The 27,566-nt window shown below is 55.7% G+C and overlaps 1 protein-coding gene across 1 annotated transcript in view; it reads right to left on the bottom strand.

The window, feature by feature from the left end:
- SLC29A3 (solute carrier family 29 member 3) overlaps nt 1–27,063 on the bottom strand; it is a 39,889-nt gene extending 12,826 nt beyond the window's left edge. The window contains exons 1-3 of the mRNA XM_044916212.1: nt 26,865–27,063; nt 23,343–23,644; nt 2,962–3,044 (exon numbers count right to left, since the gene is read on the bottom strand). Coding sequence (XP_044772147.1) covers nt 2,962–3,044; nt 23,343–23,644; nt 26,865–27,063 — 584 coding nt within the window. The remainder of the gene's footprint in view (nt 1–2,961; nt 3,045–23,342; nt 23,645–26,864) is intronic.
- Between the last annotated feature and the right edge of the window lie 503 nt (nt 27,064–27,566).

The raw sequence follows: 27,566 nt of genomic DNA, 5'->3' as shown, positions 1-27,566 counted from the left end.
TCATAAGTCTCTCAAATGTAAATCCTCCTCATAAGTATTTATGATGCTACAGATTTAACATAATAAAACACTTGGAGATTATGGATGAGCCAGTCAGAGAAAGCCAGGGTTCTCCAGGAGGGGAAAAAGGGAGACATTTCAATCTCGCACATTAAATAAAAAACAGCTTAGCCCCAAACCATCTTCCCACAACCCAGAAACAGACGGAGGCCCACAAGCGTTCCCCACACTGCCTTCACCCCTCTCCTATAGGCAGGAGAGGGCAAGGGTAGGCCCTGGGGTGGGCTGAACCTTCTGGAAGATACCCTATAATGCTGAGCCTTCAGAGCCAGCAGCCTGCCTGACCTTGGGAGGGTGGCTGCCTGGGCGGTCCACAGACCTAGACCTCCTTTACTACCTCCTTCCTTCCAGCTGCCTGAAGACAGGGCAGAGGCCCTCACCAGAAGGCTCTGAGATGTGGCTCTGGACGCAGGGAGCAGCTGGGGGACCCAGAGTTTCCAAGTACAAGTGTGGGGTGAGAAGGGTCCCAGTTCCCATCTGGCTTCACCCTGTTAGTGGCCACGTGACCTCGGTGAGCCTATCTCCCCATCCGTAAAACAGGTACCGAGTCGCCTGCTCTCCGGCTGTTGGGAGGATTAAAGGAAACAAAGCTCTAAGGGGTACGAGCGCTCGGAAGCGCTACTCCAGTGTCCTGAGGGTCGACCTTCCCTGCCCCTGCTGACCACTGTCCCAGGCTGGCTTCTGAGCTGCAGGATCTCAGGACCACAGAGGACGTACAACGTCGCCTGGGCCTCCCCTCACTGGTCCTGTGGTCTTGGGTGTAGTCCTGACTTTCACGGCTTCCCTCTCAGGTTACTGTGTGTCACCAGGCATCACCCCTTGTTATAGCTCAGACAATGACGCCAGATCTAGAAGGGGTGGGGGCTCTCACTTATACGAGGCTGGGCTGTCCCTGCTGGACAAACCCGTGTCCCCAGGGCCAGCCAGGTGAGTGGACAGAGAGGATCATGGGAGAGTCCTGGAAAGGAGGGGGTGGTGAGAGACCAAGGGGCCCTCCACCACCTCAGCTGTCACCGCCTCTTCCTCATCCTCCTCCCCTTGTGTCCCCTTCCCTTCTTCCTGCCTTCTTTCCTGCAGCTCTTCTCTCCAGGGACCGGCAGTGCTGAAAGAACACTTGGCCCTGCTCTGCGCCCCACCTTCAAGGACACTGAGGGTAGTCCTGTGTGCCAGAGGAAGGCACGAAGAGGCGGGTTTAGGGTCAGCTGGTTTATGATTGGGGTCACAAGGCCCTCAGGCCATCTAGGCCCCATTCTGCTCTTCATCCTTACGGCCTGCACTTTGGTTTTAAAATGGGTGCAAATTCTTTGCCTCTCCTTCCATTGATAGGTGGGTCTATGTCCCCTTGAAACCAAGTGGGCTTGGGGAGTGCTTGCCCAGCTGAGTCCGGCATAAGTGACGCCATGTGGCTGCAGAGATTAGGTTACAAAAACCACGTAGCTTCTGCCTTGCTCTCTTGAGCACGTGCTCTTCAGCCACAAGACGAAAAGTCCTACTACCTGAGACCAATGTACCAGAGACCACAGGGAGGGGAGGGGAGAGTAGAAGAGAAGAGAAGGAGATGGGTGCTGGAGAAGGGCCAGCAGCTCCAGCCCAGCCCAGCTTTCTGCAACCACATCAGAGACAGCAAGTCAGAGCTTCCAACTGAGCCTGATGATGCCCAGAGCATGAGACGTACTCATTACTGTTAGTGTTTTAACCCACGACCACGCTTGGGGATCATTGACTGCCACGACAGATAATTGCAATAGCCCCATAGCATAATGTTTGGAAGGACCGGTCTATCCAGGCTTAGCCCACATGCTGTCCTCTCTCCTCCTATGCTCAGAGCAGACACCACCATTCAATCGCAGCACACTCCCTGAGGCCAGACCTGCCTTGGAGTTCTGTTCCACCAGAGATCCAGGCCGGCACTGCGAAGTTAGTGGAGTTGAACTGATTTGCCATCAGGGATCTAAGGTTTCAGGCAGCTGTGCCCAGAGAAGGTTCCTGGCGGTAGCTTAGGGGAAATGTGGGCAAAGTAGCTAGGGCTGGTGCTCCTGCAAACCTAAATTGAGAATGGATGGCAAGAGTTCCCCGGTGGGTTCTAAGGGCCATGCCAACCTCCCCGGCTGTCTCCTACATCATTCCTTCTTCCACAGCGCAGCCCTGGGGCTCTCTCCCAGCCCCTGCTCTAACACAGTGTCAGGAGGTCCCCACTGAGCCTCTGTGAGCAGTCAACACGAGCCATTCCATGGAGAGAGAGCCAGAATTGTGGGGTGCCAGGCTCTTAACTTCCCACACTCTCAGGAATGCTTGGAGGGGTGCCTGGGTGGCTCAGTCGGTTAAGTGTCTGACTATTGGTTTCAGCTCAGGTCATGATCTCAGGGTCGTGGGATCGAGTCCTGCGTCAGGCTCTGCACTCAGTGCAGAATCTGCTTGTCCCTCTCCCTCTGCTCCTCCCCGCCTCACCGGCTCTCCCCATCTCTATCTCTAAAATAAATACACTTTAAAAATTAAAAAAAAAAAATGCTTGGAAGACCAGCTTCCACAAGCCTTGTCCCCCCGGGCCTACCCCGCCATCCACATGCTGGCCTTGGGCCACCCCGTCTGCAGCCCAGGCAGCTGGTGACAGACAGGCACCCCAGATGGGAAAGGAGGAAGAGCCGGGTCCCCACATGCCTCCCGCTGGCTGCTGACCCAGTGTCCTAGTGTGTGGCTGGGAAGTGAAAGTCCAGCTCCCTGCCCCGGCTTCCCTCGGCGGGGCCCCAGGTCGCTGGGCTGACCTCTCAGTCTTCCCTGTAGGCCTCCTACTTGGGGGGCTGCCCCTGGAGCAGGCAGAAAAGCAGCAGCTGGGAGCAAGAGGCGCGTGGAGATGGCTGGAGGCGAAGGGCGGGGGCTGGCGGAGGAAGGAACGTGGCCTACCTGTTGACGAGCAGGAAGTTCGCCATGAGGCACAGCACGGAGGAGACGGTGGAGGCGACGGTCAGGTAGCTCTCAAAGTAGTTCTGCAAGCACAGAAGTGAGGGGGCTGCTGATGTCACCGGGGGTGGACGGGAGGGCCCCCTGGAGAGCGGAGACAGGGCCCCTCCTGGGGGGCTTCTCCCCACTGTCTTCAGAAACCAATGAGTGATGGACAGGTCTGCTCCAAGACGGCATGGTCCCACCCCATGGCGACCTACGACCACTTACAAGGTCACTCAACAGATACCAATATGAGCTGTGCGAACTGCTGGGGACATAAGTTAGGATAAGACATTATCCCTGCCCTCAGAGAGGCCCCGAATGCTCTGCAGCCCGTGCTCCCCCCGACTCTACCTGTCCCACCCACAGATGAGCCAATGGGGACAGGACTCAACTGTGAGCGTGTGCACACAGAGAAACTGTGCCCTACCAGCCTGCTTTGCCTCCCGCCAAATTTCAATTATCCAAATGCGCTTTGTTATAACCCAACCACATTCTCGTGTTCTTGCAACCAAGTGGGGCCTCTTAGAAATACACCAACCCTGATGACTGTGGGGAAACTTTGTTCTGACTCTGGATTTGCTTCCTCGGAGAGATGCTACCCAAGGTCAAGTCCACTTTGGGAAATGGCTCCTAGACTAGCCAAGAGGAGGGAAAAGGGTATTTTTCTGGAAGCAGTTGCAGGGTATTCTAGATGAAGCGTGCATGAGACCACACGAGGAAGAGCACCAGATTATAACGTGCCGGAATTTACAGCTAAAGAAACTGTATGGCAATTGCACCTGGTTCTCCAAACTCAGAGAACTGTCCACTCATTAGGATAGATTTTACTGCGTATCCGTTATTCCTCAATATACCTGTCTTAAAAAAAAACATCAAAAAGGGCTGACATATCTTGGCTTTGGTCATTGTATGTCAAACCATGAACCCCAGGTTGGTAATGATCATGGGTGTTAAGCCGTGAGAATAGATCACACGTATGAAGCATTTCCTGTGTGCCCGATACAAGAGCTTTATATTAAGTATGTTGTTTAATCTGAAAAATAAAAGAGAAGCTGTGAGCATTCTACTCTGGAAAGCTCACAAAATTGGACTTAACTGAGGCGATATTTTGAGTTACAAATGTGCCAAGCGCAAGGGACAATGCGTGCAAAAACTTCGCCAATGTGAGAGCATGGTGGCAGTTGTGGGGATCACGACAGAGAACGAGACACGCTTCCTGCCCGCTAAGAAGGAAGCATCCCACTGGGAGTATAATATAGAGTGTGAAGGTATTTTCATCTCAAAACACCACGGGAAGAGATGTCAGAATTCTGTGGGGTTTTTTTGTTTTTTATTTTTGCCAAATCAGAGGTAGGAGCGGTGAGTTCTAGAAGGGGTTCTGGGTGGGGGAGTGGGACCAGGGAGGAGGATCACAGGAGAGAATGGGAGTGAATATGGGTTTGGGGAAAGGTCCCAGAGGAGGTGGGATCTGAGTCAGACCTTGACACAGAGGGTCAGAGCTGTTCTTTCTGGGACAGTCTGATTGCAACGTGGAGCCCAAAAGAGAAAGATAGCATAATGCACTCCTTCTGGTCTGAAACCGATTGTTCCAGGGTCTCTTTTTAAAGCCTGCAGAGTGCTTTGTGGTCTTTGAAATCTGCACCCTGAATATAAGGTGGTGGTGGCCTTGCAATTAAAATGCTAATCACAGTGAGTGCGGTCCATCAACCATGAGCCTTAGAAATAGCCTTCCTCCTTTGAGGTGCCACCTCATTGTTCCTGCCCTGATGGGCTCAGTAGAGCCTGGACTGGTCCGAGGCACTCAGTCAATTACGTCTTGACACAGTGGCTGAGCCTACGTGAGGCCAGGCAGGCGGCAGGCAGGAGCCACGGAGAAAGGCCCCGAGGAAGAGACAGCCGCAGGTGGGGGGCCAACCAAGACGGCCCCAAATCCGAGCCCCCTAACGGGGCTCCCTTCATTCAGTGGCTGCTCATTCCATGGCAAGTCTACAAACGACCATTGCATGGGATGCAGAATCTCTGCCTTTGTTTTTCAAGCAGGCTCAGGTTCCCTGAACATTTTAAGAATGGGGATTTCCTAGGTAATTGCATGTTCTGGTTTGTTGATATTTAAGCAGAAAATTGTCCTTTTAATGTTGGAAAGCGTTTTAAAATATTGACAACGGAGTAAGGCTCTGCCTCCCTTTCTGTGGATGGAGCCCATTTTCTTGGCTTTTCAAAGAGCAGGCAGGAGGGGCGGAATGGACTGGATCCTGGACCATTTTCCTACTGATACATATTGGGGACTGTAGAAGGTTGCGTAGGCTGACTCAGCACACCCCATGGAGTTTTTTTTGTTTTTTTTTTAACTTAGTTCCTGATATAAACATATTGGTGGGGGGGGGAGGGAGGTTACTTATTTGATGCTTTTGCCTGTAAGTAGAGTTCTAGCAAAACGTGGTGGGCAGACTCTCTAGGTGGCCCCCATAGTCCCAGCCTCCTGTGCTCACGCCCTTGTATGTGACACCCTCTGCTAAGTGTGGGTGGGACCCGTGACTTGCTTCTAACCAAGAGAATACGGCAAAGGGGCAGACATACAGGATAATGTGTATGGGATAATGTTACGTGAGATGGTAGCACCCTGTCTTCCTGGACTCTTTTTTTTCCTCCCTTGATGGCTTAGAGGATGCAAGCGGCATCCTGGGGAACCCCAAGTGGCAAGAACTGCAGGTGACCCCTAGTTGCTCAGAGAGGTTTCTGGCCAACACCCAGCAAGAAACTGAAGCTCTCAGTCCTACGACTGCAAGGACCTGGATTCTGCCAACAACCCAAATAGCCTGCAAGTGATCCTTCTCCAGTCGAGCCTCCAGGGAGACCGCAGCCCTGGCTAAGCCCTTGACTGTGGCCGTGTAAGACCCAGAGCTGAGGACTCCGTCAAGCCATGCCCCGACTCCTGGCCCACGGGCACTGTGAGAAAATAAACGTGTGTCGTGTTAAGCCGCTAAAGCGTGCAGCTTTTTGTTACACAGCAATACATTCCTCATGAACAAGGGCTTTGGACAGCTGAGTTCCTACTATCCAGGGTTTTTCTGCATCTTGCTGCCTTCTTGTAGTTTACATTCAGTTTCTCGATGAAAACAGGGACAGCTGACCCTGATCTTGCTAGACATGAAGACCAATGTATCTGCCCGTGAGGGAAACAAAGGTTATGCTTGCTGACATCAGTCCCCTTAGCCTTTCCTCATCAACTCCTTTGCTGAAATTAGGTTCATTTTGTGCCGATTCCAAGAAACAGGACTTAGCTTACATGCCACCCCAGTCTGCTCACCTTGCCCGCCCTGCGGGCCATTTGCCTTGCTACTCAGTCCCACGGACATAAAGCCACTGCCCCCAGAGAAGGAGCCGACTGCGAGGGACAGAGCCCTGTGCTGCACACTGCCAGACCGCACCCTCGAGGCTCTCGCTCCCTGGGTGACGGTGGGAAGGGTCAGGTGACACTCTCTGAAGTCAGGGAGAGGAAAAGCCCCATGACATAGACTTTGACCAATGAGAGGCAGGAAGTGGGAAGGAGACAAGAGATAAACTTCTTGACTTTCTTCTCCCCCAACCACCTGGTCTAAAATGTGGTGGCCCCATGTGGCTTCTCTGGATTCATGCTGGGTGCCTGAGCAGCCAGCAGCTATGTTTGGTTGCAAAGCTGGGGCCAGCCTGCGTTTGCTCTCTCCCACCCCCGCCTCACTTCCCTTTTCCCCTACTCTTGCTTCCCTAGGACGGCGCACCCTGAGATGGGGTTCACACATAACAGGTGGCCTCGGGCTCCTTTCTAAGAAACATCCAGCAGTGAAGGCCCTACTGTCCACCCTGGATTACGCCCTTTGCAGACCTGCAGCGGGCATTTCCTTCCTGGGTTTGTCTCATTTGCCTGCAAGGGATGTTGGGGCCCCCTTCTCCCATTTTAGTCCAGGCAATGTAAGAACAATTGAATATTGGTTCAAGCACATTGGCAACTGTCCTGCCCCCTCCAAAGCAATCCGTCCTCTCCATCCCATAGGGTGATCTTATGTCATGCAATGTGTGGGGATGATTCATGCCACAGTTCACCTGCGCTTGGGTCTGGTTCCTAGGAGCTCCCTCAAGAGGCTCCGTTGTTATTTACCACACCAGGTGCCCCACAACATGATTGATGAACATGGCCTCCACCTCCAGAGGTGAACCCAAAGACCCCAAAGGCCAGCGCCGGCCAGGCAGGAGTGGAGGGAGGAGGAGAGCCCCCGGGCAGTGGCACTGGGCCACCTCGGGGGACAGCAGAGTCTGTGCTTTGCACACCCACAGGGAGCACCAATCCTGAAGCGACGAGATGAATGAAGCCCCTCACGGCTGTGCCACATGGCAGGCCTGCTTATACAGTCCGCGGAAAACCTACGTCTTGGGGAGTCATTCCTGTAGGTAGGAGACTGTGTGACTCAGCAAGCAGGCAGGGCTGGAAGACGGCTGGGAGCAGCAGGGCAGGACATGATGGGATGACAGGGCCTCTCGGAACAGGGTTCTCTGCCTCAGAGGTCGGGAGCCCCAGAGGCTGGTAATCCCACGGCCCTCCGCCTGGCCGGCGGCCGCTGCCCATCCAACCAGCAACCCACTCCTTTGTTCCCTGAAGCTGTGGCCACCCCTGTGTGCCCTGCACTGTGCTGGTGGCTTGGTGTTTACCCTCTGGGAGCATGTAGCCTGGCACCGTCCTGCAGCTGGAGTACAGGGGACACAAGGCATGGTGGGAGGAGGGAAGGAGGGGCCCAGGGGGGCTTCCTGCAGGAGGCCCTCTTGGACTGCAGCCCGAAAGGCCAGGGGAAGTTTGCCAGAAGGATATGGGGAGGTGGCGGTGCTGGCAGGGAGAGAGACCACACTCCAGGAGGCAGGAACAGCACATGCAAAGGCCCGGGGGATGCTTCTTTGCCACTTATGGCTCGGACCCAAGTCCCTTTGTTGGAACAGACTCCCTGAGGCCCTCCTCGGCATTGACAGGAATCAACTGCACTGTGCTGTGCATCCCGCCCAGACATCCCGGGAGAGGCGGTCATGGAGCCACGGCACCCACCCCTCTCTTTCAGGGTGCTGATGGGAGACAGTAGCCCCATCGGTCACCGTTCTGAATTCGCCAACCCGATGGGAGGCGAGGCCCAGATGAGGAAGAAAGAGGAAAACTTCTGTTCCTCGTGTTTCTCCTCTAAGCTCCCTGCCCTCAACCTTCTCCCTGCCTGCTGCAATCACTGGGGGCTCAGCACGCTGGAAGTGGTAACACCAGAGTCAATCCTGGCATGGGGCAGGTAAGCCACATGGGGGCACAGAAGCCCCGCCGAGTACCAGGTAACTGCCAGTGAGGAAAACCGCTCACATGTGGCTTGCACAGACCCCAGTCCCTTTGCTCTTAATGCAGCCCAAGGCAGAGCTGAGTTTGCTCCCATTTTATAGATAAGGAGCCTGAGGCTAACAGGTGGATGAGCTGCACAGAGGCGCCTACCTGGCACATGCTGGTGGCAGATCTTCTGATGTAGGACAGGGGTGGGGTGGGGTGGGGGGACATTTAGCGGCTCTAGCTGAGGTGGCCTGCCTCACAGATGCACAGGCCCAAACGCTGTCCCTGGGATGGTACCACGTCACCAGGACGCCCCAGTGGCCGGCACTGGCAGTCCATGTGCTTTCCCAGCAGTGAGTAGGAATCGGCTTGCAGACTCCGAGGTCCCATCAGGGCAGCGTCTTCTCTCTGCCCCAGCCCTTACACATGGCTCAGCCCAAGCCAGCAAACAACAGGGTTTGATTTCTCTCCCCTTTGCAGTTAACTCTCTGCTCCTTAAAACCCACGGTCCATTCCCCAGGGCATTTCCACAGGGCGGTGATTCTGAGTAGAGTTAAAGGAAAAAGGATTTGGAGAAGAGCCCTCATTTCTGTCAGCCACCCGAAATGGATGGACACGGCCCACTGACGAGCACAGAGCACGGTCCAGAGGACATGAGAATTGGGAAGAGCCGGGCAGGCTTCCAGCTTCCCCCCTGACCTGTGTGGACTCCCGCAGAGCCCCGCCTCCCAGGCCCAGTGGAGGCAGGGCTCAAAACCCAGACCCGGGGTGCCTGGCAGGTGTAGGGGAGCCCCGCTCTGGCCTGGGTGTGGGGCGCCTGATCCCCTGGTGATGGAGATGGGAAAGTCATGATCATCTGTTACACTCTGGCCCCGCTTGCGAACACCAGCAAAGGGGAGAGCTGCTCTTCAAACAAAATTTAAAAACCCACCAGAGCCAGCTGGCCAGATGTGAGGCCCATTTTACGAGGGGGAACGTTTCCCCTCCTCCGCCACGCTGAGCGGCTCCGTGCTAAGCGTCTCTTCTGGAAGAATTTAATTCCAGGCTCAGCGTCCAGGTAAAGAGGTTTCTTCGGGCAGGGAGGCCCCAAAATGAGCCCATTTATCTCTGGCAGGCCCCGGGTAAGCTGCTTCTCCCCTGAATGCTATTTGGGCACTTTGAAATAAGTGCAGCCAATTAGCTACGAGCTGCGGCAGGCTAACCCGGAGCCCGGCCACCGGGAGGCTCGGCGGCAGCCTCGTGCAGCCCCCACCTCAAGAGCACGGCAGCAGAGGCAGCTGGCTCCTGCGGGGCGAGAAAAAGCTATTCAGGCCCGGGGGTGGCAACTCGAGGCAGCAAAGCGTTACCTGGATCACAGGGGCATGAAATTAGCAGCAGCGAGCGGGCTGGAGCCAAGAATAGTCTGCTGCTGCAAACTTGCTGCCTTCTGATCGCCAAGCTCTTGAGCCTGGGATGTGGTGGAGAGGCACCCTCGCCCTGGCATCGGCCAGGAAGGGACCAGAGGGCAGGTGGCCCCCAGGGGTGCAGCTGGCGTCCTGCCTGTGGGTTCCAAGGCCCCGTGTTCAGGGACACTGGCCCAGGAAAGCTAAGGGGGTCATGGATGAGCTGGGAGGGCTAGCTGGACAATACCTGTTCCAGGGTCCAGACAGGTGAGGGACACAGGAGACCCGATCCACCCAGGTGTGATAGGTGGCCAGGGGCCCAAGGGCAGAGCAAAGCCGGGTCAGAGTCAGACAGGTAAGGCCCTGAAGGATGCCGGCCAGATAGACCCAGCCACTCTAAGGACGGGCCCCCCTTCAGACCTGTGTGCACGGCTTCCAGGCTCTAACAGTAGCCCACTGATGCTCGGCCTCATGGGCCATCTCCAGGCCCCGGCTCCTTGAGGCCACTAAAATCTTGCTCTTTAGTGGCCCAGAGGCCCTCCTTAGTCTGCAATCCTTTTTCACATCTCCCTGGAATCCCTGCCAGAAGATAAGCAGAGTTGCTGAGATTTTCTGGAATGAGCCTCCCTACCTTCCCCTGCCTCTGTGTAGAGCCCTCTGGAGCACACCTTGTCTCCCCCAGCCTATGCTGACTTCCAGGAGACTTGCACCATGAATGCTCACCCTCCCTGCCTGCATTTTCTCTCTCCTTCACTGCTGGGCCTACCTTCTCGGAAAGGTAAGAAAAACCTCTCTGACTTCATGGCCTCCAGCCACAAGGCCCCTCCTTCCCTTTGCCCCAAACCCCCTAGACAGGCAGCCCATGCCCTCAATGCTAACACCTTATCCCCTCCCGGGTTGCTGTGGGAAAGACTCCTTCCAAGGGGCTTCTTTGCAGCCGTTACTAAGGCCTGGTCAGGCTCCTGACACCACTGCACCCCCGGCCGCCCGGTTGTAGCGGGCTGAACAGTATTCCCCCAAATTCATGTCTCCCCAGAACCTCTGAATGTAACCTGATTTGGAAATAGAGTCCTGGCCGATATCACCAGTTAAGATGAGGTCATACTGGATCAGGGTGAGCCCCAAATGCAAGGACTAGCGTCCTCAGAAGCAGGAGAGGGCACGCAGATGGAGGCCGGGAGAGAGCCATGCGAACAGAGGCAGAGACCGGAATTACACGCCAGGAGCCAAGGAATGCCAAGGACTGATGGGAGCCCCAGGAACCTGGAAGAGGCAAGCAAGAGTTTTCCTAGAGCCTTCGGGGCAGGCATGGCCCTGCTGGCCTCTTTGTTTGCGGCTTCTGGCCGCCAGAATGTGAGCATTTTATTCTCACATGACCACCCAGGTCTGGGCGCCTCAACACGGCAGCCACAGGAGCCGGCCACACCTGCCCTCCAGCGCTCCGCGCCTGAACTCCCACGCCACCCCTCCTCTTCTTCCCCCTCCTCCTCCTCCCCCTTCTCCCCCTCCTCCTCCTCCAGGGCAGCTTGGTCCACCTCTGCACTCTGCCACCAGAGATGCCTCTGAGCCCCACCCTGAGTCTCCTCCGTTCCTGCACCATACTCCTGCCTTGGGAGGCTCATCTCCCCTGGCTTCCATGAGCCCCGTACCTGAATCTGTCCCTGCCTCCAGAACAATTTTCACCGCCTGCCACCCAGGTGGCCTGCTGAACCCCAGCTCCAAGCTCCCTAATCAAAGGCCTTCGAGAGTACCCCCAGCCACCTGTCCCCAGGCTCCATGGTCTGCCCTCCCTTTCCTCAGTGCTCCTGCTCCAAGTTTCTCTGCTTTCCTTCACCCTCATCCCAGGTCGGTCACTTGCCGGTCCCCATATCCCTAGGAAAGGAGAGTGGCTCGTGCTCCCACCCCCACTCCCGGGACGCCTCCCCTGCCCACCCCGGGCTCTAGCCCCTCCCCAGGTTCCCACCACTCAAGCGTCTCCTCGGGCCTGGCCACCCTCTGCCTCCCTGACCCCAAGCCATGCACACGGGTCTGGTCCTTGTCTGCCTCGCAGGGTCCCGCTGCATCCCCTGCTTCTCTACGCAGCCTCGCCCCTCGGCCCTCCTCAGTCTCCTCGGTGCATGGTCCCCCTTCTTTGGCCCCCTTCCGGGACACCCCAGGGGCTCCAGTTTGGTTAAATGAGGGCGCCTGTGAGGTAAGAGAGGCCCGGAGGGGAGATTACGGATGGTGTCAAGTAGCAGGCTGAAGAGGGGTGCTTGTCTCAGAAGGAACTGGGGATCCATGGAAGAAGGCTTCTGAACAGCACGGACATGCTCAGTGCTGGGCACAGAGGGGTCCCCTGGCCAGGGAGGGTGGAAGGAACCGAGGGGGAGGAGCAGGTAGTAGTGGCCACGGATGGATCCATTCATTTCTTCACTTTAAGACACAGTAAAGACAGCTGATTTGCTAGAGGCCACGCACTTATTCAACAGTCACAGCTGAGCACCTTGTAAGTGCCGACATGTGCTAGAGCCTGGGAGGCCATGGGGCTCTAGTGAGGGAGGCAGGAAAAGGAGTAAATAGCAAGTTCAGAAACAAAAAGACTGCATGTCACATTAAATGCAATGAACAGGAAAACCAAGTAAGGAGCTATAATATAGCCAGGGCAGTGGGGGGGGGAGGGGGGGGCTGATGTTGGCGAGGGTGGTGAGCAACTGCCTCTTAAAGGAGCTGATGTTTGGACCTGAGGATAAGCTATGCAAGGGGTGAGGGGAAAAGCATTCTGGGCAGAGGGAACAGCATGTGGTTGGCCCCAAGGCAGGAGTGAGTTTGGTGTGTTTGAGCACTTGGCAAACCAGGCTGATCCTGGATTCAGGGAGTAAGGGAGAGAGTGGGGAGACCAGGCTGGAGGCAGGGGCAGGCTGGGGTGAACAGGCTGGGGTCAGAGTTTGGACCTTATTCTAAGTACAATGGGAAGCCACTGCCGGATCCTAAGTGGCTGGGAAACTTGGTGCTGGTGCACAGTCATGGAGCCCTCCCCACACTCTGCTGTTCTGAGTGCTTTTCATGTATTCACTCCGTTGATGCTTATAGCACCCCTCCCAGGGATGAGTCCTATTGCAGATGAGGAAACTGAGGCTCAGAGAGGTCAGGCACTCGCCCAAAGTCACGCAGCTCAAACCCAGCTCTCTGTCTGCAGAGCTTGTCCCTTTCCCTGGCGCAGTAGATAGCCTCTTCATTTTACATCTTAAAGGACCACCTCTGTAGCTAATGGAGAATGGTTTGCAGGGGGGGCCCTGGGAGCCAGCGGCCAGCAAGGCTGAGGCTGGGGTGCTGGCCGTGGAGAAGAGAACCAGAGGCACTTGAGACGTTTGCGAAGGTGGGGTTAACAAAACTTGCTGGGGCGCCTGGGTGGCTCAGTTGGTTAAGCGACTGCCTTCGGCTCAGGTCATGATCCTGGAGTCCCGGGATCGAGTCCCGCATTGGGCTCCCAGCTCAGCAAGGAGCCTGCTTCTCCCTCTAACCCTTCGCCTCTCATGTACTCTCTCTCATTCTTGCTCTCTAATAAATAAATAAATATTTAAAAAAAAAAAACAAAAAAAAAAAAAAAAATTTGCTGACAGACTGAGCGTGGGGGTGGAGGACAGAGCAACACAAAGGGGACCCCAAAGTTTCAGGCATGACCGACCTGTTATCAGCAGCATGTATAACTAACGGGGCAGTGGAGGGCGTCTGCTCCAGTGTCACCTAAGTGTGCCCAAACAACAACCCCACCAGGATTCCAAACCCCTGAGCGTGGCACCATGGCGCACCACCCCGGGAGCAGGGTCCTCCTCCTGTTCCCTCTCCTCGCCAGTCCAGCACCAGACAGGTCTTTCACAAACACTTACAGATTAATTCACCATTCCGCACGTATTTGCTGAACTCAATAGATAGTCTAGGCCCCAAGTTCCCGCTTTTATGGAATGGATGGTCTGGTCAAGGAGACCGTCGGCAAATGCATACACAAATAAATGAACGACATGTCAGGCAGCGATCCGAGTTCCAAACAGAAATTCAGCACGGTAGGTCCCTCTATAACAGATCTCAGAACACTAGTGCGGAAAGACCTGAAAGGGAGTGTCTGGTCCAGGGGTGGGCAGCCGACTGCCCCTGGGGCCAAATCTGCCCGCCTCCATGTTTGTAAATACTAGAAACTGGTCAGGCCCATTTGCTGATGGATTATCTGTGGTGCAGAGCAGAGAAGCTGTGAAAGAGATCACGTGCCATCTGGCCGTTTGCAGAAAAAGTCTGCCAACCTCCACCTAGTTTCTTAGATAAGGAAATAGAGCCCTCAGTCACCCAGCAAATTTGAAACACAGTGAGAAACAGAACCAGCTCTCCCGAACCTCAGGTCTTTCTACCACTGGAGGTGAGCACAGAAATTGGAAACATGACTCCTGCCAACCCTTCCGCCCCACCCCTCCACCAAACCCCTCCCCGACAAGGCAAGCTGCTCTTTGATTTTCAGCCTTTTTGTTCCCCTACCCACTCTTCAGGCCGAAACCTCAGCAGGCAGAGAAATGGCTCAGAACCAGTTCGAGGCAGGGGTCAGAGCAACAGGGAGCCTAGTCAGTCCACACGCAAGTGATCCCGACCTCTGAGGCGTGACTGCTGATTCGGGGCTTGGTCACTGCTGATGCTCAGGCCAGGCTGTCCTTCCTCTTCTGCAGCCTGACCATGTGGCCAGGGCGAGGAGGAAGAGGAGGCCTTCCAAGGAGACTCCCCGCTTACCCACACAGCCCTCGCCAGAAGGGGTGGCTTCTGCACCCCCCAGAGGGCCGACATGCTTTGGTGTCCCAGGGTTGAGAGCGGGGGACAGGGCCCAGGGATATGGCATGTGGGTAAAGAGGAGGTGGTCTGGGGGTGCTCCAGCTAGTCTCCATAGAAGGAAACCCAGGAGAACCACCAGGAAGAGGGGGAAGTCCTGAGAAGACCCAGACAGGACTTGCTTACCCAACATGCCTGCAGGGAGGCCAAAGCCCCAGGCTCACAGGCTGCTACAGGCCTCAGGTGAGTGCATGTGTGCACAGAGAGGACCCCCAAGAGGCCTGCTAGGACCCCTCCCCAGCCCCCGCCACCACCGCAGACCCCTCCCAGAGGATGATCCCGATAAGGAAGGCACCGGGCAAAGACTGATCTGGCTCTGCTCTCTGAATACACTTGACGATCAATCACGTTAAGGAGACACTTGAGCACTTAAGGCCCAGGCCATGTTCTAATTTGTCGAGGAAATCGCCTCTGGATTCCAAGGACAAGTGTGGGAGAAAATAAAATCGAAGGCGGGGCGGGGGGATGTGTGGTTGGGGAGCGACTGATAGCCTGGGGGGGGCCAGGGAGCAAGGTGCAGGTAGGGAGCTGAGGCCGTGAGCATGCAGAGAGAAAATACAAAGAGAATTTGAGAAGTCGAGGCCACCGAAGGCATGACTGACAGCATTTCAAGTCGGGCTTTTTCTCTCCCTCTGCAGGATGCAGCAAGAGTTAAACACAGAAGAAAAAGCCATCACAGGTATATTTATTGGGAACAGCATGCTGGCTGGGTCTGCAGTTAGAATCAGAGGGTGGACAAGGGAATAAAAAAAATGAGTCCGTTTTGGTTCTAATTTTTAAAAATGGTTTGAGAGCAGCCATCCCGCTAGCCCAAGCCACTGCGCAGCTGCGGGGGAGGGGCCCACCCTCTCTGCCCCATGGTAGCACCCGTGCCCTGGGCAGGAAGCCTGGAGCCCTGGCCCCTCCTGCTGAGCCCTGGACTGTCTCTGCCATCTCCTCTTCTTGGATGACAGGGCTCAGACCAAATCCTACCTTGATTTGGGTTTAGCACCATGCTTTGGAATTCTGCTCTTAAAAAGTGGATTGCCAAGTGGAGTCCACCGTGCATGTTTTTCCATTTGGAGGGACCTGAATGGCTCTGGGATTGGTCTGCAGGAGCATCACGTTCCACAATGGTGCAAGCTTCTCAAGGAACAGCAGGTAGAACGGAGGAGTGGTTCCCCGAAGGACCAGGAGCACCTGGCAACAGTAGCCCAGGCCCACTGTGGGGGGCAGGAGGCAGCACGGCGGGATCTGGGAATCTGGGCATCTGCCAAGTGTGCCAGGAAACATGATGCAGACTCAGATACCCCTGGGTCACAGCCCCGCTCTCGGCTTCACAGCCCCGGGCCATCAGCAAGTTACTTATTGCTTCTGCTCTCCTCCCCTGTCAAATGCGGGCAAAAATGCATCCCCGTGGCCGGCTGGAGGCAAACAGGCAGAGCAGGGTTTTTCAAATTACAGTTGCTAAAGAATATGAAATCCACCTAATGGGTCATGACTACAGCTTTGTTTCCTTTTATCTTTGGCTGCCTTCTCTCCTGTTCCTAAGGATGAATCACCTGCATTCTTTTTTTCTTTAAAGATTCTATTTATTTGAGAGAGAGTGAACGAGCACAAGTGGGGGGTTTGCAGAGGGAGAAGCAGACTCCCCGCCGATGCAGCGCTCCATCCCAAGGACCTGAGATCGGGACCTGAGCCGAAGGCAGATGCTTAACCGACTGAGCCACCCAGGCGCCCCTCACCTGCATTCTTTTCTGGGCCCCCCTCCCTGTGCCCCGGAGCCCATGCCCTCTGCTCACGGACCTCACTCGCCGAGCACACAAGCTGGCTGCCACTTCTCCTGAAGGAAAAAGAAAACCAAACCAGAAAATCCATCCCGTATCTTGACCACACTTCCCTGGAACTCCCGTCTTGTTCCTCTCACATGAGTTAGAAAGCTGCCTCCAGGTCCCTCCCCCATCCCCCAGCAAGGTCCAGCGTCTGCCCCTCCCCCTCAGCACTGCTCCCCAGGGCCACCGCAGACCTACACAAGGTTAGAGGTTAAATCCAAAGGCAGCTCTCCATCCTCAGCCCAGCTGGCTTTAGCCACTTATAAGGTCATCACGGATGATCACTGGCTCCTCCTTGAAAACTCCAGCCAGAGACTGTTCTTGCATGTGGATGCTGCCATTTCTGTTACAGACGTGGAAGTCTTGCCGGTGAGGTACGCACGGGGCAAAACCAGTCTGGAAACATTCGAAAGCACTGGCCTGGAGCACAGGGTTGAGAGCATGTGACAGTCTGGGTTCAGACAGCCCAGTTTGAGTCCCAGCTATCACTTCCTTTCTGCTTGGGAACAAATTACATTTTTTGAGCCTTGGTTTCCTTCTCTGTAAAATGGGTATAATACCTATCCCTTGCGGCTATAGTAAGGAAAGGGATAATGAAAATAAAGCCTCTGGCACACGGCCGGTTGTTGAATAAATCCTGAACGAACCAGCGCCCTTAGCACATGGTGAGAGCTTCCCTCCCAGTGATATCTGGGTCTGGAGGGGAGCTTTGACAACCTGCCCTGGAGGAAGTTCTTCCAGAGAACTCTCATCATGTAAGTCCATAGGGTGGGTGCTCTGGTGAGGGGCAGAGAACAGCTCCTCATTACCCCCATGAGGTAACATTTCCCTTGGATCACGTGGCTGCATGTTGGCCTCACCTGGGAACTTAAAAGTGCTTGTGCCCAGGCCCCTCCTTCAACTGCACCAGAAGCGGGTGGGTGGTTGGGGCAGGCGGGTGGGCTTTAAAAGCTCCCCAGAGGATTCTAGTCTATTCCACCAGGGTAGCTGGAGAGGCCAGAGAGCATGCTGGTTAGCAACACAGGCTCTGCTCACCTCCAGACTGCTCCCGAGCCCAGTTCTGTCGCTTGCTAGCAAATGGCCATGGGTCAGTGAGCCTCAGTTTCTCCATCAGGAAACTGGGGAAGATAGTCCCTAACTCACCAGGTTATCCTGCAGATAAAGATGGTAGGTCCAAAGGCGGGTAGGCATGGGCTTCATGGCAGGGACTTTGTGAAGTCAGCAGGTCATTGCCAAGACCTCTGATAATCTGTCTTCCAGTTTCCTCTTCTCCGAACTAGTTCATCCTGGTTCCTCTTAACCCCACCTCTCTGAATTGGGATGTCTGCCCTTGTTAGTAAGGATAGACTTCATAACTCATGCTCTCCTGCCTTTTTGGGGGGTGCTGAGGGGTTGGGCCAGGACTAAGGTGCTATAATGAGGGGATGTCCTAGGACCCCCCCCCCCCAAAGCCACGCTGAACCAGGCCAGCCTGGGTCCCTTCCCTATAGAAGAAATCTCACCTCAGGGAGGGGGGTGGAGGGATGGGGTAACCAGGGGATGGACATTAAGGAGGGCATGTGATGTAATGAGCACTGGGTGTTATACAAGACTGATGAATCACAGACCTGTACCTCTGAAACCAATAATACTTTATATGTCAATTAATTGAATTAAAATTAAAAATTAAAAAAAAAGAGATCTCACTTCATGTCTATGCCAACCCACATGAAAGTGGCCACTACGGTGGTGGCCACTATGACCCCCAGATCTTCTTCTGCTCCTTTGCAGACCCATGCCATCCCTATCTTGGATTGAGGTGATGGGGTTTCCTGCCCAGCCATACAGGAACTAATGCAACAGATTTTTCTTGTTGCTATTATGTGCTGGGCACTGTGTCAGCTGTACCCAGGGCACAGGGATGTACAGCAGGAGAGCTGCATTCTCTACTGCAAAGAGGTCACAGTTTAGCGGGGGAGGCAGGCCCATCTGGGAACTGGGTACTCTCATCACGGATATTAGTACCCCTGCCTCACACAGGTGCCGTGCGGTTAAATGAGCTAAGGCCGGCAGAGTCCTGAGCAGTGACCCCCTCATGACAGACACTCAATACCATGAATTGTGTGGCAAGTGCCAGAGGGGGAAGTGGGCTCTGGGGACCCAGACGAGGATCCCCCTAACTCAGAAGGGTGGCAGCAGGAGAGATTCCACTCCCTCAGACTGGGCTAGTGGGGCTCCCTCCGGTTGGCGGATGGATGGGGCAGCAGCAGATCTCCAGGCCTGGGTCCTGGCCCTGTTGATACCGAGTCAGACTGTAGGTCCCACCCATGACCTGGTCATGTCCTGCAGTCCCCTCAGAGAGGAGCCCTGGACAGGCCAAGATGCATCAGAAGAATGTGTGAGGAGGGGGCCACGGAGGGCTCGTGGCAGGGAATGACTAAGAGAAGGCGTGCTCCCTCTCCTCTCAGAGGTAGAAAGAGGGGCGGGTCTGGCTTATACTCCCTGGCCCAGGGGCAGCCCAGACCGGCTTGCAGGAGAGGCCAAGTGGAGGGCGAGAAGTGCCCCATAGGATCAGGGACAGCTTACAGAGCCCAGAGCCAAAGGAGGACCTGGGGGCAGGGGTAGGGAAGGGATCAGGGACACTGACAGCTTGGAAGTTGGGTCCAGAATCCAGGGGTAGAGCGGAGGCACCTGTTCTCCCAGGGTGGAAAAGGAGGCCAGACCAAGGGCAGACTCTCCATTTGGCGGAGACAGGGCGTGGGGCCGTCCCGTCTCCAGGGCAGTCCCCTCTATTCCACTCTCTGAGCTTGACCAATTTTGCAATCATCTGTCCATCTGAATTCTCTGTGACATTCTCTACCACCCTTGCTCACTATGTGACTGGAGGCAGGTTACTGAAAATCTCTGAGCGTGGCTTTTTGACTAAACAGTTAATGAGAGGCGAGTTTAACATCCCTGCCAGCATGGTGGGCCCAGAGTCAGGCTCAGAAGATGGTGGCCACCATGACGCCCCACGGCGCCACCTCTTCAGAGAAATTCTTCCTTGTTTATCCTCGAATTTTCTGGACTCTGGGCCCAAAGGCCTGTGGGGGAGTTATTCAAAAGTTTTGATTCCAGGGACTAGAGACGAGGGGGCAGGTGAGCAGGATGCTTTCTAAACCATCCCCAAAACCGTCCTAGGCAGAAGGGAATGAGCCTGGGAAGGGAGGTGACCTTGAAAGTCACCTAAATTGGAGGGAAGGGGGTCTGTACCAACACTCCTACGCAGCCAAACTCCCCAGTCAATGGTATCCGTCCCCGGGAAATATTAAAAGGCAAGTACAGAAAAAAAACCCAACATCCAGAGCTAATTGAGCTGCAGGTGGTGGCTGGAGACAGACCCATTTGACTCTTCCCCCTCCTTTCCCCAAAGTGGCCCTCAGGTGACAGAGCAGACCAGCCACCTCTTGCAGGGAAATCAGGAAGAGAGTGGGAACGAACTGGGGAGGTGGGTGGCAGGAATGAGGAATTAGGCAAAGAAAAATGGCCTGCAAAATGCAGAGATGCCCCAGCATGCTTGCTTCCCAGACCCAGCCCATGAATCGAGGGGTGACAGGTCTCTCATCTCTGATGCCAAGAGCCAGGAGCTCCGGGCAGCCGCACCTGCCAGCACTTGGAAAGAGGCAATAAAGCATCCTAGCAGGGCCTGGAATACTAAGTGCCTGCAGCTGGGAAGGGGCTGCCTTGCAGCAGACATCCACTGCTCGAGGCCCCGCTCCCAGGCACCAGCCGCGGCTTCCTCTCCGGCCCCAGGGGCCGAGGAAATGGACGGAGGAGGGGACAGGACAGGTGCACACTCAGTCTAGCCCTGGGGGCCGCCATGGCCGGGTGCTGGCCGAGACAGACAGAGATCTTCTGGAAGAAGCCCAAGTGGGCTGGGTAATTTACCGAGGCTGGCAGGAACTGGGATGCTTGAGTCACGGGTATATAAAAGTGGATCATGAAGCACCCCAGCTAAGCCAGACGTCTGGAAATACACCAGGGCCACATGCAGCTCGGCACTGGGTGCCCCATCCCCCCAAGTGATGATAATGATAATAATGTTCGCACAGCACTTAGGAGTGGGGGCGCCAGAGCCTGTGCTCAGTGCTTTGTGTGCATATTAATTTACCAAACCCTCACAACCTTACAGAGCCGAGCCGGTGGTTAGTAGCATCTTCCTGCTCTGGGCCAGGAAGCCGACGCAGCCCAGAGGCCAGAGAGCCAGGCACCAGAGCAAAGGCAGGGTTTGAGCCTGAGCGGTAGGCTTCTGGAAGCCACGCCCTAGGGAGTGTTTCTCAAACTCGAAGGGGCCGGTCAGTCACCTTGGGAGCTTGGTAGCCTGCAGCTCCTGACTCAGCTGGCCTGGGGTGGGGCCTGCATCATTAACAAGCTCCCAGGTGACGCCTGGGCCAGGGACCACACCTTGAGTGGGAGGCTCTCAAGTCCCGGACCACCTTCCCAGGACACCTCTTCAGCTGTGGAAATGGGTTTACTCCGCGCTGCTCTGGCCCTGGGGGCGTCTATGAGTCCCTCAGTTGACACAAACAGGCCTTGGCAGGGTGTCAGAACCAAGGGACTGAGGCCAGGGGAGGGGGTGTGAAGTCTTAGAATACCTCTGTCCCTTCCACACCTCAGGCTAATTCAATCCCAGGCACTGCGGTGGGGCTCAGACTGGGATTTTTTTAAACTCCCTGTGTGATTTCAATGTGTGGCCATATGCAGTCTCAGAGACAGACAACAGGGCTGCTCCAGTCATTGTGTTAGATTTATCCCTACAGAACTGGGGAAAGTTCTTTGGGGTTAGGTCAGGGATTTCATAGCCTGGCTATGGCTAGGGTGTGCTAGGGTTCCCTCTTCTTGTCCCCTAGAGGAGGGGGCAGCTGGCAACCCTCCAGCCTGGCATGCTTTCAGAGATGCCCACAGTATCCCCATCCATGAGCTTCCAAGAGAGCAGACACCAGCCTAGATCAGCTGTGGACTCTGAGGCTCCTGATAGAGATTACCCAAACCTCTGAGCTCTCTTCTCCACTCGGCCTTGCCCTTGGCCTCCATCCTGTCTTCTACCTGCCCAGCCCAGTCCTAGCAAGAATCCTGCTAAGTCCATTTATGGAGAAGCCCCCCCACCCTTGATATCCAGCCACCCTCGATATCTGAGCAAGCTCCTCATCCCCCACCCCTGGTGTGCAATGCCCTTGGCCTGCCTTTAGCAAGAATCCCCCTGCCCGGGGCGCCTGGGTGGCTCAGTCGTTAAGCATCTGCCTTCGGCTCGGGTCATGGTCCCGGGGTCCTGGGATCGAGCCCCACATCGGGCTCCCTGCTCGGCGGGGGGCCTGCTTCTCCCTCTCCCACTTCCCCTGCTTGTGTTCCCTCTCTCAGGTAGATAGGTAAAGTCTTTAGGAAAAAAAAAAAAAAAAGAATCCCCCTGCCCTTGATGGCTCCTCTTTTTTCCATCCACTAATTCCTCTAATTTTCCATCCACTGAGCTCTCACCCTGCTCCTTGGCTATAAATTCCCACATGTCTTGTGGTATCTGGGGTTGAGCCCGATCTCTCTTTCTTATTGCAACAATCTTGAGTTAAGCCTTCCTTACGTTTTAACAAGCGGCAGAGTAATTCCCGTCTTTAACACTGCCGCTGACCAAGGGAGAAGTCACGCCACAGAGTGAGCAGCCCCGGTGGCGGGAGGGGGCTTGTTGTCACTAAACACTAAAATGTCCACGCCTCACCTTGGCATTCAAGGCCCAAGCAATGACTTCAGGGCCCAGGCAATGATCTCAAGCCTTATTTTCCCCTTACGTGTACCCCCCATACAGGAAAACTCAGTGCCTTACTGCCCCTCACACACCTGAGCGTCCCCCCCATCCTGCCTCTGCTCAGGCTTTCCCTCCCACCTGGAAGATCCCCTCCCTTCTAGTCCACATGCTCTGAGTCACAGTGATCCCTCCCCTGGTGACAAGACTACTGATCCCCCAGTCTTCATTTCCCCTGTCTCCCACAGCTGTACAACCTCCCATTTTAGCTGGGCACACAGTTCTCTGGGATAACGACTACATCTAAAGGCTACATTTTGGGCGCCTGGGTGGCTCAGTTGGTTGAGCGACTGCCTTCGGCTCGGGTCATGATCCTGGAGTCCCGGGATCGAGTCCCGCATCGGGCTCCCTGCTCGGCGGGGAGTCTGCTTCTCCCTCTGACCCTCCCCCCTCGCATGTGCTCGCTCTCATTCTCTCTCTCTCAAATAAATAAATAAAATCTTTAAAAAAATAAATAAATAAAGGCTACATTTTGCAGCCTCCTTTGCAGCTCATGTGGTCATGTGACTGAGTTCTGCCCAATGGCATGGAAGCAGAAGCAATGTGTGTTACTTCCAGGAATGTTCTTATGCCTCTCCTTCTCCTCTTGCCGTGATCGCTGGAGCTCCAACAGCCATCTTGGACTGCAAAATGACCTTGACCATGGAAGCTCTACATGGTGGAGCAACGAGGTTCCTGACCACATGGGACATCGTACCAGCGTTGGGCTGGCCCCTCCAGACTTGAACAGGAGAGAAAAATTCGCTTCCATCTCGTTTTACCACTGCTTTTTTTTTGGAATTTTCTGTAATAGCTGAACTTACTGCTATCAGAGCCACCTTTTCAAATCCCTGGAGTCATGACCTCTGGGTTCTTGGGCTCACCACAGGACAGTGCAGAGAATCACCACTTGCATCTTCTGCCCAAGTTAGATAGTAAGCAGGCTGGAGGCTGCAATCGTGTCTTCCCCACCACATGAAGCATGAGGCTTCACCCACCACACAAAGCATGTCTGAGGACTGAGGTCTTTCTACCGTGCTCCACACAACACACTGGTTTGCATCCATATTCTCAGCAGGCTGCAAACCTTCCTGGAACGGTACACCCAAGTATACTCGCCCCATCCAGGCTGCTTGCTCCCACGGCCCCCGCCCGCTCCCCGGCTCCCAGGACGAACGCTCCCTTACCAGGATGTCCGAACCCACGGGTTCCTCCCCCGAGGCTGGCTTGGAGCAGTTGCGGAGTTTGAATACCCAGTACTCCTTGGCAGTGATAAAGAAGTTCCACGGCAGTAGGCCGCCAATGCCCAAGCTGAAGAAGATGATGTAGGTCCCATGGAAGCGGTCCTCGGGCCTCTGCAGGCCAGGCGGTGGGTGGTCGAGCAGCTTCTCAAGCAGTGTTTCCTGGTCAGTGCAGAGGGAGCTGCTTGCCGTTCTGTAGGTGGAGTTTGAACTGTGATGAAAGTCATCCTCGGAGGCCATGGCCACGGCTGGAGCAGAGACACAGAGACAGGGCAGGAGATCAGAAGCTTAGGCTGGGTCCGGCTAGGGACTCACCCGTCCCGCAAAGCTGACTCTGCCCGGACCCTGGGTCACCACAGCATGGTTAGAGAGCTTCAGGTTTAAGGATCGGGGAGAACGACAAGATGCTTGAACTATAAGTGACCAAAGCATCACCCCCGTCCCCGTGCAGGACAACATAGGTAGCCAACAAGCTGTGGGCTGGCCGGGAGTAAGGCCATGTGATGCAGTGGGACCTACGGCAATCGATCCAGAAGGGCAAACCTGAGCTCAAGGCCTTCAACTGTCTATGCAGCCATTTAAAAAAAGGGATTAGGACCCTTGATAGGCAAGGCATGTTCTCCAAACTCTTTTCAACTTTATGTGAGAAAAGTAAGGAGCAGGAAAGTGCATAGAATATGTTATTATTTGTGCAAAAAAGCAGACAGGGCTGGGCTGGGTGGGGAGGAGAATATCCTGTGGAAGAACCCACGGGAAATTTCAGAGTGGTTGCCCCTGGGGAGGGAGGGGTCTTCACTGCCTCCTCTTTTGTGCCTTTGGAATTCTGAACTATGTGAAGGGATTATGTATTCAGAAATAAAATTATAAATAAAAATAGAGGCATTCAAATAAAATAACATTTAAAACAAAAAACTAAAACCATGGTGTCTAGAGCTGCCTGGAGAAGCCAGTTTGAGAGATCTAATAGTCCACTCCCTCATTTAATTTTTGGGAAACCAAGGTCTGAAGAGCAGAAGGTCACAGACCAGGTCCATGGCCAAGCCTGGATTTGTAGCTCCTGCCCAGGTCCCCACCTCTGTCCCTCGCATCCCATCAGGAGACAGCCACTCCCAATCTGTGACAGCACCTAAAACTTAACTGAAATTCTGGGATGCCTACATGACCTTGGGCAAGTCACCATGCTTCTGAGCCTCAATTTCCCTATCTGTAAACCGAGGGAGGCCTTTTTTACGATGCTTATATAACTGCAACTGGCTGCCAGTGCCTGGCCCGTGGTAGCAGCTGCTGCAGGAACGTGAGCATCTTCCCCGCCATCCTGGGCTTGTCCCCTGGCTGGCTGGCTGCTGAATGGCTGCAAAGTAGTCTGCCTGCTTCCATGCTCTATATAGCACCTAGCACATGGCGGCAGCTTGATAAATGGGCAGTACTTCCACAGAGCTGAGGATGGGACATTGTAGTCTCTCCTGCAGTAGCTCCCCCCACTCACCCCAGTACATCAAGAAATGAACTCGGCTCAGCCCCCTCGGAGGCTGAACCTTAGACTCACAGCATCCAGCCGGGCCCTCCTGCCCTGGGGAGACGGGAATGCCCTGTCACACGGGCACACAGCCTTCTCTGGTATCTCAGGAGAGCCTCACAACATTCCTTGGAATTAAGCAGGACAGGAATTCGTGCCTCCCTTTTTTCAGAGGCAAAGAATGAAGCCTTGAAGGCAGTTGATTTGCCCCCCATTCAAATAGTAAGAATTCCCAGTAGCTAAAATGAAATCCGGTGCTCATGCAATGTCAAGGTCTGCACCTCGCACCTGAGCCTGACAACAGCACAACATGACAGGTACCACTCTAAGGCTCATTTCACAGATGCAGAGTGAGGCTCCAGAAGGTTCAGTCATTTGGCCATGGTCACACAGCTGCCAAATGGCAAGGACGAGGTTACATAGCCAAGCAGTCCGAGGCCCACCCGGGAGAGGAGGCTGGCTGGCAATGTGAACCCATGTCTGCTGGCTCCAAGCACAGACCTCCTTCTAGAAGGCCTCACGGGCAGTGAGCTGTGAGCGGAGGTGAAGAGGATGCAGGGCACCCTCACCAGTGTTTGCTGAATGAATGGGCTCTGTCTGGGTGGTCAGAATATTCCCTCCTACGGGGGCAGCATGTACCCTGGAGCGGGCAGGCAAGAGGCTGCCAGATGCCCGAGCATGCAAGCCAGCAAGTCTATTTTCCACTCCCCTGGCTGAGCAGCACCCTTCCCTAGCCTTGTTCCACAGGAAGCCCTGCTCTGACAAACTAACCAGTGTGAGCACACATGCAGTGTGCGTGCCCAGGTGCAGACACACACGCATTTCTCAATTAGTGTTTAGAAATGTAAAAACTATGACCCATGTAGGACAACAGACGAAGGACAAGTGGTTCTTTCCAGATGCTCCAGCTACGGGGTGGGGGCAGGGGCCCGCGCCCGGCTTACTCCGGCCCACTCTCATCTCCACCCATCTATTTGTCCAGGGCCATTCAGCCTTGACTGAGCTCCTGAAGAAGGAACCAGAAATTTTCTCTAACCTGGGTCACAGGCCAGGGCACTGAAGTGAGCAAAGTCTTATTACTCTTTATAAAAGCTAGCTGCTGGCTTTTGGATTAAAAAGAAAGAAAGGAAAAAGAAAGCTAAGAAAGAGCCCTGGTGTCCCCAGCATGGGCTGGCTGTGGCCTGCCCTGTACTCAAGTCACCTGCAGGAGTTGGCCAGGCTTGGTGGGGCTCCTTTCCTGGGTGACTTGGGGGATGGGTCAGCACCCCCACAAAGAAGCAGAAGTGTGTGGTGCCCAGGCTGCTGCAGACCACCATCTGGAACTGGGGGCCTGGTTCCCAGGAGGTTTCTGACTCTGGCTCAGTCAATCTCCCCACTGTGCCTCGATTTCCTCATCTGTGAAATGAGGGTAGGGGAGCTGGTGATGCTAACCCATGGGAAAGCACTACTGGGGAACACAGGGTGCCACCTAGACACCATGGTAGAATCGGCTTTGGGGTTGGAGGCACCCCCAGCCTCAGACTCCCCTAGTTTGAACTAAGAGTCAGCCACCTTCTGGATACTTTGGGCTGACTCATCCATACCCAGGCCCCCCACAACCAGGCGGTGAGGTCCCGTGTCAGGAAATCCATGAGGAGGAGGAAGAGGAGGGGAGAGAATCCAGGGGAGAAAGAGCATAGCGACCCAGAAAGGGAAAAATTAGCAGGGCGTGGGGGGAGGGGGCAGGAGTCAGAGGGGGCACGACGGGGAGGGATACAGCGAGAGGTGAGAGGCGCCGCAGCGGGGGGGCTGGGGCTGGGGCTGGGTGGGCCCCCCCTCCCGAGGTTCCCGCGGAGCAGCCCCCAGGAGGGCTCCTCGGGGGAGGCCGCCGAAGCGCGAGCCCAGGGGGCGGCCGGGAGCCTGAAGAGCCGGCCGGGGGTCAGGTCCACGCCCGACCTCCGGCCCGCACTTACTGTCGCCGCCGCGCCGCCGCGCCGCCGCCGCCGCCGCCGCCTCCCCGGCCGCCGCGGCCACTGCGAGTCGGGGCTCCGAGGGGCCGCAGGCCGAGCTCCGCCTCCCGGCCCCGCCCCACCTCGGCCGGGCCGCCGACGCCCGCCCTTCCCGGTTTGCAAACCCTTCCCCGGCGCGGCGGCCCGGCGTCCCCGCGCCCATTGCACGGGCGGAGCGAGCGAGGCGCCGGCAGCCCCGTGCACCGCCCGCGCGGGCCCTGGAGCGCGCGCCACTCGGCCTCCCGGCTGCTGCGCGCGCTCCTTCCCCCCGCTCCCCGGGAGCCGGCCCCTGCGGTCCCCAGAGCCTGCGTCCGGGACCCGGAAGAGCTCCCGCTCGCCCCCAGACTCCTGCAGAGAGCCCCCTCTAACTGCAGCGCCCATGCCCCTGCTGGCCCAGCCACCCAGCTTTGGCGCCTAGTGTCAGGCCTCCTGTGTGCCAGGCCAGCGCCATGACGCTTTTCCTTGTCACCGCCTTCCGGAGGCCCATTGTCTGGCTGAGGCGGAGGGGAAGCTGGGCCGGGGGCGCAGGGGGTGGGGGGGGTGCGGCGGCTACCGGTCCTCAGGACCATCCCTCCAGGCCCTCCCACCAGCCCCCGCACATTCGTGTTCGTGTCCCAACGGCAGGCCAAGGGGGCCACCTTTACCCGCCCCTCTTCCTCTCTCTGC

This window comes from Neomonachus schauinslandi, chromosome 6 (assembly GCF_002201575.2).
Source record: "Neomonachus schauinslandi chromosome 6, ASM220157v2, whole genome shotgun sequence".
Classification (NCBI taxonomy): domain Eukaryota; kingdom Metazoa; phylum Chordata; class Mammalia; order Carnivora; family Phocidae; genus Neomonachus; species Neomonachus schauinslandi.
This window is presented reverse-complemented; position numbering and strand designations above follow the sequence as displayed.